Source organism: Equus asinus, chromosome 27 (genome assembly GCF_041296235.1).
Source record: "Equus asinus isolate D_3611 breed Donkey chromosome 27, EquAss-T2T_v2, whole genome shotgun sequence".
Classification (NCBI taxonomy): Eukaryota; Metazoa; Chordata; class Mammalia; order Perissodactyla; family Equidae; genus Equus; species Equus asinus.
In genome coordinates, this window is record NC_091816.1 from 36407127 (window position 1) to 36420502 (window position 13376).

General features: G+C 38.3%; 1 protein-coding gene across 2 annotated transcripts in view; it reads left to right on the forward strand.

The window, feature by feature from the left end:
• Positions 1-13376, forward strand: part of CSMD1 (CUB and Sushi multiple domains 1) — a 1835848-nt gene that overhangs the window by 1726897 nt on the left and 95575 nt on the right. For both annotated transcript variants that reach the window (XM_044760557.2, XM_070499942.1), the window contains one exon: positions 7128-7313. In XM_044760557.2, the coding sequence (XP_044616492.1) occupies positions 7128-7313 (186 nt within the window). The remainder of the gene's footprint in view (positions 1-7127; positions 7314-13376) is intronic.

Below are 13376 nucleotides of genomic sequence, written 5' to 3' on the forward strand. Positions count from 1 at the left end.
ATCTATTTATTTATTCCTTGTGATTGGACACTGGAAATAAAAAAATATGAATATAGTGACATGTGACAGGTGGGAGCTTGGAGACAATACGTGATCGTAACTGAAAGGCATATGTTGGCAGTTGCTATTCTGAGATCTGAGCCCTGACACGGCCTTTACTGGTTATAAGGATCCAGGTGATTTGCACAACGTTTCTAACACTCACTTTCCTTAGTAGTTGTTTTAGTCAGGGTTCTCTAGAGGAACAGAACCAATAGGATGTATATAGATACACATAAAAGAGCAGATTCATTGTAGGAATTGGCTCACATGATTATGGAGGCTGAGGAGTCCCCATGATCTGCCATCTGGAAGCTGGAAACCCAGAAAAGCCAGTGACGTCATTCAGTCTGAGTCCAAAGGCCTGAGAACCAGGGAATCTGGCAGTGGGGATGGGGCAACGATGTAAGTCTAGGTCAGAATCCAAGGACCCAAGAACCAGGAGTGCCGATATCCGAGAGCAGGAGAAGATGGATGTCCCAGCTCCAGCAAAGTGAGCCCGTTTGCCTTTTCGTTCTGTTCAGGTCCTCAGGATTGGATGATGCTGCCCACAGTGGGGAGGGTGTGCTTTACTCAGTCTACAGATTGAAACCCTAATCTCTTCTGGAGGCACCCTCCCAGACGCACCCAGAAATAATGTTTACCAGCTCCCTGGGCATCCCTTAGCCCATACAATTGACATGTAATATTAGCCATCATAGTGGTAATAATAAAAAAAAAAATAATGGTATCTACCTCTTAGGGTGTTTTTGAGATTAAATGAGATAATGCAAGTAAAAAAAAGATCACAATGGCAAGAATTTTGTATTTGACCAATGAATGCCAGATATTCTGTTGATAAAGGTCATAACGTTTGAAGATTTCTCAACAACTTCATCTAACTCCACCTCATCATTGTGCATACGACTTTCTGACCCTTGAACTCGGTGCGTTTGGTGTGTCTGGATCGATGCTAATTCTCCTGAGCCCACATCCAGGATGTGACTGAAAAGACACCGATGGCTGCTGGTGTAGCCAGTTCTGACTGCAGATCTCCCACTTTGAGTCCAATACTTCTGATTTCTGTTGATGGTGGCACAAGCAATCTGAGAGATTAACTATCAAATGTTTCCTCTGTATCCGTGATGCAAGGGAAAAATATTCTCTCATATTTATTTAGTTTTCAGTTGGCCCCAATCTAAAGAATTAAAGAATGCTTTGCTTTATATTAAATCTGAGGGAAAATTATTTTTTCTCATGACAAAATAATAAAATTTACCATTTCCTTAAGGCCTAACATGTGCCAGATATTTGGCTATGTGCGTTATATCGGACATTCTGCCCAAGTTAGCCTGCTGAGGACGTTTGATGATTCTCATTTTGCAGACGAGGAATCAAAAGCTCACATAAATTAGGTAAATTTTCCATGTCGTAAGCTGTCGAATAACAAACTCAAGCTGACCTATGTCTGAATCCATGTTCTTTCAAACATTCCATCCTTTTTCCTATAGCTCTTTAAATAGGACTTGATACGAAATCATCACACAAAGCTTTAATTCACATTTACATGTGCACTTGTGATAATGTTTCCACACCAGTGCTCACATTGGGGCGAGAGGCATGAGGGAAGCTGTGGATCAGGGAGCAGAGGGTAGCTAGATCTGCTTTGTGGGCTGAAAATACGCCTTGAAACCTAATGATGCTCAACTTACACTCAAAGAATTTCCTGGACTTATTGCCTGAAATAAAAATTAATAGAGGGACTTCATTTTCTCCTTGTTATAATCACATTATGTTACATTTTTCAACATGCTGAAAATGTCAATGAAATTCCCTTTAGAAGTTATTGGCAATGCTGATACATTCTTGGTGATACAGAAATTTTTGAACTGTATTTTATCCCTTGTTAAATATTGTTTTAAATGTGAATTTATTTATTCATTTTTGTATATCTCCTATATCACTACTTAAAATAACTGGTGTTTCTATAGAACAAATTGATGGAGACAGTTAAGATTAGATAACCCTTTGCTAATCAAACTCAAAATGCTTGTAAACCGACTTGCAACATTAATGCCTATAGGCAAGTGTTGCTTATTAGCTGGAATGGGTTTTCTTCTAATCTCTCAACAAAGATATGCAAGGTCCATTGATTCAATCCAGCAGTGTTTCTGCCTGTTGTGAGTCATGTGGAAAGTACTGAAGAATTCTCTGGGGTAGTTAGGTGTTTGTAACAAAGACACACTCCTGAGCCATAATGTATTCAAATTCCATTTTTACTGGTGGTCCTCATCAAGCCTGTCATGAAAAAGTGACCATATGTTTACATGAGTGATTATTGGGATGTCTGTAGCTTGAATATGCTGGCCAAGTAAAAAGTCAGTTTTACTCATAGGATCTGAGATAGTTCAAAAGTGAACCCTGGTACAAGATTATAGAAACCATTGACAGCTTTCCAGACATTTGATTACTTTAAAGTGATTTGTTAAACAAAATAATTTTATGTTGACCTTTAAAAATAAAATAAGGGAGCATGAGGAGTCAGAGAACCTGCCATCGCATACTTAGAGTGATACTACGCAAGTTCCTAAATGTGCCTGTAAGGGTTAGAGTCCCCGTGGACTTTCACCGATCGTATTCGTTTTGTGATGATTGGGGAAAACACGCTGTACAGCCATGTGGAGGGAAGGGAGTGGACGAGATGACAGACACATTTCTCTTGAAGGTGATGAGGAATCATTGGGTAGATTTTAGAGATGAGACTGTTGAGATCACCTGGATCAATGTCTTCAGTTTACAGATAAGAATTCTTATGCCAAGACAGAGTAACTGTTAAAATATTTGCTGAACTTAATGGACTTAGCAGAAATTAATAGCCACTGAAAAGATCACTATCTGTGTTCACATCGACTGTCCAGGCTTGCATCTCTGCGCGGAGCCTTTCGCTATAACACGGATGTTACTTTAGGTTTTATTTCCTAAGGAATCTTCTTCATGCATGAGAAAAGCATGACTGGCCAGTAATGCTAAGTACCTATTCTGTACAGGAAGATAACGACTACAAATCATCAATTCACTCTGTGTTAATATCGACTGTGTAATTAAGGTCTTGCTCAAAAAGAGGGGAAGAGGAATTTTGTGTCTGTATACCTCAAGAATATTTTCCACTATTTGAAATAGAATTACATTATTGTCAAGAAAGACAAGGCAGCATTTATCACCTACTTAGTTTCGTTCTCCCACTAACTACCAGCATTCCTTTAAGTTGCTTAACTTCCATTATCTATAAAATGGAAATAATATTTTCTTGCCTTCCACAAATTATGTAATAATTTATAATTCAGACTAAATAATTAATAGGAAAAGAATTAAAATGCACGATATTATTTAAAATGTTTGCTTTCAATAAAACTTTAAAGTAGAACCTTAAGATATGAATCCATAAAGATATTACTGTAGGAGAAATAAATTCCCCAGATATCTAAGGACATCTATTCTTCTTTCTTTAGAGGGCCCATATCTATAATGAGTTGATATGTTTTATTCTTCCAATAAATTAATACCATGGTACATATTTTGATAAATGATAAATTAGTAAATAAACCATGACAAGACTTTTCACAAGAAAAACTGAGTGAATGATAAGATTTTTTTATTTCTTAAAGTTGTATGTAGATTATAGGAGATTTTATTCGATTTGTCATCTCGGCCATGTAATCTCATGGCTGAACCAAGTATAGAAGGCTTCAGAGAATACGTTATAGAAGGTTGCAGAAAATATCAGAAATACTTCTTACTCTATACTTACCTCTGTCCTTTCTTCTGAGTTCCAAATTCGTAGGACCAATTGTCTAACTGAAACATCTATTGTATCTCCAGATCTCAAAAAGACAACTCTTTTTTCCTCTAAATCTGCTTGTCCTGTAGTTTATCCTGTCTCAGAAAATGAGCCCTCAGTCCACCAGTTGCTCAATTCACTTCCCTCTCTTTCTTCCACCTGAAGTCCTACCTACAACGACCAAGTCCTGTTGATTCCAGCAACTGAGTATGTTTGGGGATCTGAGCTAGGATATTGGCAGAGGGAAATGAAAGGAAGAAAAAGAGTTTGAGGCAAATTTTCAAATAAACAGATGATGCTTGGCAACAAACCAAATTAGAGCAGTAGGAAGAAAGAAGTGAATCAAAGAATTAAACTTAGTTTACAGAAGCAGAAAGTTGTCAGGGCAGCTCGGATGAGGGGAAGGTGCCAACCCAGGACTTGCACAGATCTGGCTTGAGATGTGGGCAGTGCTCAACTGGAAATTCAATAGGCAGCTGGTGAGAACACGTGGTGGACTGAGTGGATATCAAGAGACGAGACCCAGAAGCCTAAGGTCATAGTCAAAGTCTCAAGAACCACTGAGCTTTTTGAAGGGAAAAAAATGGGAAAAAAAAAGTGAATCGTAAGATGTTGAAATTTGAGGGGCATCAGAAAGAAAAGGAGCCGTTGTAAGTTACAGAAAACAGTTGTTTGAGAGAAGAAGTAGGAAGCAATCAGAGAAGTGTTTTTAAATCTGCAGAGGCAAGAATGAATACTGTTTGTATGGTCTTAAATAAGCAAAGAAAAAATCCTAATAGGGTTCATATGATTAGAGGAACATAAACACTGGAAATTCGAGTGACTCTTCCATTTATTTGTTTGAAACCAAAATGTTAAATCTCTCATGAGATATGTCCTAGAAATAAGCCAGCTTACTACTGACTTACTCTTTACTCTCTCCAATGAATAGGTAACGTGAAGTTGATTCTTATGGCTCATGTCTTTATTTATAAAAGTGATAAGTATAAATTATGTGTGTGTACGGACACATGCACATAAAATTAATATTTAGTCATTTATTCAGTGCCTGCCTTGTGTCAATACAGTGCTAATTGTTTTGTACACATTATTTCATTTAATTCTCGCAGTTACCTTTGAGGTGGGTGTTATTAACCTGAGAGGAACGAGACAACACTCCTTAAGTAACTTAACTAAGGTCAGGATGCTGGCAAAAGTCGGAAACAAGAACTAATTCAGATGTTTGATTTTGACGCCTGTGCTGTTGAACAGAGTTTAATTTTATCCTAAAAGTATATAGTATGTAGTCATTTGCCTAGGTTGCCGGGCAATATAATGCTGTGTTAGTAAAGTTTTTTTAAAAAAGTGCTCACTTTAGCTATACTTTGAGTAAGAAAATTCTCCAGATTTTGGAAGTTGCCTGCATTTAGCTAGTTGACATTTTAAAAAGTCATCTAAACAATATCTGCCCCATAGAAATCATGCAGAATTTCTGGAACGAATGAACTGATGAGTGAATACTAGATTGTAACAGAAAACTGCCTTCATCTTATAAGCCTAAATTTATAAGTGTATGAGAATTATTCCATCTATTCTTCATTGAATCAGAAGCGTTCTAATTCCATTTTCAGTAGATTGCCAACTTCTATTTTAAGCCTCGTCAGAGAGCCTGTTGTCAAGATACTCTAGGGGCTAAAACCTATAGCTCAAGGCCAAAAAAGATTCCCAGTTGTTGACCAGACAACATAAAGTGGGTCTTCTTAACTCCTTGGAATCAGGGTTCGCTTGTGAGATAAGCATCCAGATGTAACAGGAGTAGTTAAAAAGCTTTCCTGCTTTGGCCTCCTGGGTATGAATCTTTTTGAGGTAGGGTTTCCATGGGTGTTTGTAGAATGCCATCTTTCCCGTTTAAGCTGCCAGAGAAATGTCATTTCATTCGGTGCTCACCCCAAATGAGAATATAGGGAAGCTGGAACTGGGCACACGTCAGTGAGTGGAAGTGGAATTAAGGTTGTGAGAATGAACTAATGACTATTTGAGCGAAATGTCAGAGAAAACAGTGAGGAAACAAGCTCTTGGCAATACTCTGAGACCGCAATGGTAAAGGAGATTTATTGCATTCAGTAAATTATGAGGAACATTTTCTAAATAATTAGCAGTCTTCCCATTGATACATTGCCTCGACTGAACAGTGGCTTTGGAATGCCAAAGATTATTGATTATTTTAAATACTTTGTCCAAAGTGATGTCTTTATATCTATGTCTTTTGTTCTCCATCAGCAGCAAATTTTTATTGTGGTGTGCTTTCTCTCTCTCTCTATGTATATCTATCTATCTATCTATCTATCTATCTATATATATTTCAAATGGTTGAAATAGCTGATCATAAATTTAGGCACAAGAGAAATTGTAGAGCTTGAATTGTCCAGAAGTTTGATTTATATCAGCACTACATTTTCTTTTTCTTTTCTGATAATTTTCCTTTGCACTTATTCAAGATTTTGATACAGAAAAAAAAAAACAGTCAAAAAACTCAAACTAACCCACAGAGAGTCCTGGTTCTTGTAGAACAGAAGGTGGTTTAACTTAAAACGTTTTTTAAATTTCTTCTTCCTTCATTCCACTTTCTCGTCTGGCCTTTCACGTGAGCTGACCTGCGCATCCCCCCAGGACTGCGCCTTCTGGTCTGAGTCTCTTCCTTTCATTCCTTCTCTGTCTTGGTTCTGTAGACCTTGTTTTCTGACCGATAATTTATAAAATAATAGATTTTGTGTCAATAGGTGCTCTTACCTAAGTTATTTGCCTTTTAACATAACTTCCTGGGGCTTTAAGGAAAATGAGTCTTTGGCCTCTGGGAGTAGTCAATAAGATCTTTGAGACCCAAGAGGGGGTGACTGTTTAATGCCAAGGAGTCAACATTGTGATTAATTTTGTGATGGCGAAGATGTTATTTTATCCTTTCTTTCCAATATTAAAAGAAGTAGAATGCATTACAGTGTGTTCTCCTGACCATGGCCATCTGATAAAACAGTTCAGCGTGATGAAACTGTATGACAGCTGTCGGACCGATCTCCTGGAATAATAATTATAAAGATATTTTATTCTGACCAGTTTTCTATTGTTTCTCATTAACTCTAAGATCCTTAAAACTTTGAAAATGGGTATAGTTATGCTACAAATTAGAAATATAAATATCTAACAATTTTTGTATGTATTTGAGATAAAAATTTAAAAAAAGAAAATTTCATAAAGTCTTGTAAGAATAACCCTCTATTGTTGCATTTCTTTTCAGCTGTGTCCTGTGGAATCCCAGAGTCCCCAGGGAATGGTTCCTTTACGGGTAATGAGTTCACTCTGGATAGTAAAGTGATCTACGAATGTAATGAGGGCTTTAAGCTTGCGGCTAGTCAGCAAGCAACAGCGGTGTGTCAAGAAGATGGATTGTGGAGTAACAAAGGGAGGCCTCCCACGTGTAAACGTGAGTGTCCAAATGTATTTGCCTGTCTTTGCAGATGTAACTAGGAACAGAGTTCGTGGGGAGAACTCTGGATTCCAGTGTGCTGAGGTCCTCTGCCACAGCATTTGAGTGCTTGGTCTCACATCAGGCTAATAGGAAAACCAATTTATTCCATATAAGCCCTGCACTGTTGGAAGTTGGGCAGATAGAAAGAATCGTGTTGGTTCCATCAGTATCTAAACCATGTGATTCATATGGCAAATCCTGACGATACTGCCATTTTCAATTTGGAGAGATGAAATGGAGAAGATATTGAGACATTAAGCCTGGAAATAGCATTCTACACAAAATATTAGAATATAATTCAATACAAGTTTCCTATTCATCTTCCATCTCATTTAAGTTCCTTGAAGTTAAAGGCAGTGCCTAGTGTATTTGAGTATCACCTGCTCTGCACAGAGCATTGATGCTCAACAAATAAGTCACTGATCTGTGAAGTGGGGTAAGTTTTCTGGAAAGCTGTTTACAGTAAATAGTAATATTCTTATAAGAGTCAAAAGTTAGGGTCCATTCTAGGACTCTAGTCTTAAAAATAATAAAGTCCGTAACGCAAAGCCAAAGAGAACCAGACACACACACACACACATACCTGCACACACACACAATTTACCTCAAGATTTTCATTGCTGCTATAATAAAAGTAGCTTCAAATTGGAAATTATCTAGCTTCTAAAAATTTGAAATTATATACTATTCCTACATATACAATAATATTCTTGCTCTTATGATATTTGCAAAATGGATCTGCATGGTCTTCGATTTGAAACTTCGTTTATTGACTTCTTTTTGTGTATAGTATTTTGGTTGTGATGAAATTATTTCATCTTCTTAGATACGAACATATACATTTTTACAGAAAATAATTCATTGCTCTCCATAGTTTTCATTTTCCTTGCTATCATTTTCATTTATTTTTATTGCTAGTAATTATTGCATTTCCTGAGAGTCAGTTAGGCACCACTGAGAAAGCATTATTGCTTCTTACTTATTTTCCATTTAATAAAATACTATTTGATTATAATTAAGTAATAGTACAGGAAGCTAGGATAATAAGATACATTAGCATGTTTTTAAGCTCAATTCTTAAGAAAATTATTCTCTCAAAATAAGACTTTAACCTCACAGAGGACAATAACACATATATAATTTGTGTTGCTTATAATAAGAACAATTTCCCAGGCATTTAAGATGTTATTCACTTTGCACGTGGCTTAGAGATCATTAATAATAATGCCTGTCATTTTAGTGTCTATTAGGTGCCGTATGTTTCAAATAGCTTTTCTATAAATCTCCTAATAACTCTGAAAAGATAGGACGCAGATGACTTACAAAGGAAGTGTAAGCTACTAGTTTGCAGAGTTGGGTTTGAATTCAACTTTCGCTAGTTCTCAACCCTATGCCCTCTTCATTATCCTAGGGTTTCCCACTCTGGTTATATGTTAAAATTGTCTAGGGAGCTTTAAAAAACACCAATGTCCAGGTTTGACCCTCAGGCCTTCTGAATTACTGATCTTAAGTAGAAAATAGGCATCAGTATTTTTTTTTTTTAGTTCTCTGATACTATGCTTCAAGTGTCAAATACAGGCTGTGGTTTAAAGGAAGAGCCATTTTAAATTTGTATACTGTCTGAGAAAGACTTGACAAATGACAAGGTAGCTATGTAAATGTAATTTTTATTTTAGCATTTTTAAAAAATACTTTAATTTTTAGAACAACTTTAGGTTCACAACAAAATTGAGCAGAAAGTACAGAGATTTCCAGAGTACCCCCTGCTGCCCCTGAAGAGCCTCCCCAACTATCAACACCTCCCACCAGCATGGTGCGCTTGTTAAAATCCATGAACCTACACAGGCGCGTCATTGTCATACAAAGACTAGAGTTCACATCAGGGTTCTCTCTTTAGTGGTGTAAATTCTCTGGGTTTGGACAAGAGGATAATGACATGTATCCACCATTAGTGTCACACAGAGTAATTTCACTGCCCTAAAAATCCCCTGTGCTCTGCCTATTCTCTGCCCCACCCCCAACTCCCAGCAACCACTGATCTTTTTACTGTCCCCATAGTTTTGCCTTTTCTAGAATGTCATGTAACTGGAATCATTCAGTGTGTGGCCTTTTCAGATTGTCTTCTTTCACTTAGTCATCTGCCGTTAAGGCTCCTCCATGTTTTTTCATGGCTTGATAGCTCATTTTTTTTTAGCACTGACTAACATTCCATTGTCTGGATCGACCACAGTTTATTTATCCGTTCACCTACTGAAAGACATCTGCGTTGCTTCCAAGTTTTGGCCATTATGAATAAAGCTGCTCTAAACATTCATGTGCAGGTTTTTCTGTGCACGTAAATTTTCAACTTTTTTGGGTAAATAGCAATACTAACATGATTGTTGGAAAATATGATGTGCTAGGAGTATGTTTAGTTTTGTAAGAAACCACCAAAATGTCTTCTAAAGTGGCTGCACCATTTTGCATACCCACCACCAGTGAATGAGAGTTCCTGACGTTCCACATCCTCGCCAGCATTTGGTGATGTTAGCGTTTTGGATTTTAGCCATTTAATAGGTGTGTAGTGGTATCTCGTTGTTTTAATTTGCATTTCCCTGATGGCATATGATGTGGGACATCTTTCATGTGCTTATTTGCCATATATCTGCCTTCTTTGGTGAAGTTTCTATTCAGGTCTTCTGCCCTTTTTTAATCAGGATGTTCATTTTCTTATTGTTGAGTTTTAAAAGTTCTTTGTATATTTTGGATAATAGTTCTTTATCAGATATGTCTTTTGTAAATATTTTCTCCCAGTCTTTGGCTTATCTCCTCATTCTCTAACAGTGTCATTTGCAGAGCAGAAATTTTTAATTTTAATGAAGTACAACTTATTAATTCTTTCTTTCATGGGACATGCCTTTGGTGTCATACTTAAAAATTTATCCCTAAAACCAAAGTCACCTGGATTTTCTCCTATGTTATCTTCTAGGAGTATTATGCCTTACTTTTGGGTCTTTGATACATTTCAAATTAATTTCTGTGAAGGGTGGGATCTATGCTATATTCTCTCTTGAGGGTGGACGCCCTGTTGTTCCAGCACCATTCGTTGAAAGGCTGTCTTTTCTCCATTTATATTGCCCATGCTCCTTTGTCAAAGATCAACCAACTATGTTTTTGGGAGTCAATTATTTCTGGATTCCCTATTCTTTTCTGTAGATCTATGTGTTTATTCTTTTGCCCATGCCAGACTATCTTCTCACTTCTATTTTTATTTGGCTAAACCAAAATGTGATAAAATGATACGTTTTTTTCAAAATGTATTTAATATGAATTCAACAATTTGGAAACAATTAAAAGAGCATTTTCCAGTTTCCTACAAAATTAATCTTGTTTTTGGTTGTAGATATTTCCAGGGACATATTTGATTTTAGTAAAAATGCCCTGGTGGACATGAATACTTCTATTATCTTTAAAGCTACATGGGAATCATTTTGCCTGAGGATAATCGAGCTCAATGGGGACCACAGACACATAGTCTCAGAAGCATTTTATTTTAAGGGTGCCTCCAGTCTGTGCCTCTTACTTCACAGGTTGATGAAGTGAGCAAGAACCTTCCACCTGTCACTGTGATGTTGAATTGCTTCTTCCTGAGCATGTGCAGGACAGAATGCCTTCACAGTGGAAATGCAAACTATTTTATGTCTCCATGAGCCATATATATGTGTTAAGGCCATACCTCATTGGGTTAAGCAATTATGCATACTCAAATTTTTAGCTCTGCTTTCCAGCTTGGTCCCTAGAATGCCAATGCCAGTGGTTTATATCCGCTAAAAAGTGGATTGAAATCATATAACTCCAATGTAAAAAGCAACTATGGGAGAATTATGAGGAAAAGCAGCACAGCATAGCTCTTTCAGTCCTTAGCTGGGGGTAGAGAAAGAGAGAAGCAGGGAGTTTCAGAAAGAGGGAAGCAGACAAAATGCTTGAATGCTGTGGAGAAAGTGTGTGAGATAACTCCTGTGGGCACAGGGAGCCAGAGAAATTCCTCATACTGGGAGGTGCAGCGTACGCCCGACGCGTTCACCCAGCATCCAGTGAATGTGCACTCTGTGCCGGACATCGGGCCCACAACCACCGGCGTGTAAAGGTTGATGGGACACAGCCCTGCCCTTGGAACCTGCACACATGCACAGGACCTTAGACTAATGGCTCGGTAGAAATCATAATAGAAGAGATAACTGATGGAGATAAGGTAAGACGAGTGTTCAGCCTAGGATCAGTCTTCACAGAAGAGATGGCAGTCTGGCTGGGACTGCAGCTTGGTCTGTGAAGTAATAGTAATAATTGGGACCATTTTTTTGAATGATAACTCTCAATATTTTACCTCATTAAACATTTGTCTGTGTTACATCATTTGTTTATAATGACAATCCTATGGAGAAGGCATTGTTTCCCTTATCTTACCAATTTAATAAAAAGCAAAGAACTTAACTTTACTACTCATCATAAAAACATCTGAGAAGTGTCTCATTGTAGCGACACCACCTTGTTGGAGGTCCCCTGCTGCCACAGGTAAAGCTGTTGGATGACCGTTTGGTACCATGTGAATGCTTTGGGCATCATGAGAACACAGTGATGTGTAACGTCCCCATGATCTGCCTGGGGATGCCCTGCACCTCGCTGCAGCATGTATTCAAGGCTCTGTGCATTCTACTAGCCTGTAAATATTAAGTATTAAACTGGTTCCGTGATAAGTGGGGGCAAGTATGAGGAGAGATGATGTGAGAGTCTCAAAGCTCTGAGCGATGCCTAGAAACAGGAGCAAAAAGAAGAAACAGAAGTGTAGGGGCAGAAACCAGGCTGTGAGGCTAAAAATGCACCCAGCTGCCCACAATCAGGTGGAAGGGAACTCAGAATAGCCATCTGGACATTCTTCTTCGTCCTTCCTCCATTCTCTCTTCCTCTCCTCCCATCTTCACTCCATCCTCAAGTCCTGTCAACTCCACCCACAAAGCACCCCTGCCCACTTTGCGCCACTCCCACACCACGCCCAGTAACCGCTGCTCACCACACGCCTGAGACAGCCTGTCACTCATCATCCCCAGGCTCCTCTCGCTCAGAAGCCAGACTGAGCTTCTAAGCATGTGACACTCTAATCGAAACCTGACACGTCTCTGCTGAAACCCCCGAGAGTGCTCAGGTGATGAGAGCAAAATTCATAAACTCCTTCTTTATTTTGAACTCACTTCTCCAGAAGAGAAGAAAGGCAGATGTTATGAAGAGGCTGACCTGGAACCTGACCCAGCTCATGTCTGGATCCGTATATGCGTATTTGGGTGTTCACACCATAGTGATAATAGTTCCTTTAAGACTAGTCCTCGACCCCCTACTCTCTTCCAGGCTGGATCCCAAAAGCTTTACACAAGTTCACCCATTTATCCTCATGCGGTAGGCAATTTGTTATCCCTTTGTACAGAGGACAGATGAGAACCCAGGAAGGGTGGGTAAGTTGACCAGAGTCACAGACATAGTAAGTAGCCACTCGAGATTTTGTTGCAGGAAACCTAAAAGAGAGTTCCTGTTCCTAATTTCTGTGCTGTTCTGCCTCCAGGAATTGATTACTATCCTGATTTTTAAGTCTTACGTGTTGTAAAACTGAGCACACAGACAGGAAAAAAGGTGCCACTTTAACCAAGCACGTACCTCATTCTGGGAAGTTTTAGATAGCGATGGTAAGTGAGCCTGTCCTTTGAGCATATGTGGTAGACCCAAATGATTTCATGGGCAATGTATATATATGTCTAAAAGTTTCTGGAATCAGGAATTAGAGGCCTGTAGCAGTTCAAAGGCAAATGTCACATCACTTAAGAGAACTATTCTGTGCTTATGTAAAGTATGATGTTACAGCACATGAGGTGGCTTAATTTATATACACATTTGAATTTTTCTGCTTTAAATGCACATCTAGATGTACAATTGCCTTAAAGTTATAATGAAAAAATTAAATAACAAAGTTGCTTCTCACATACAAATGAGGTT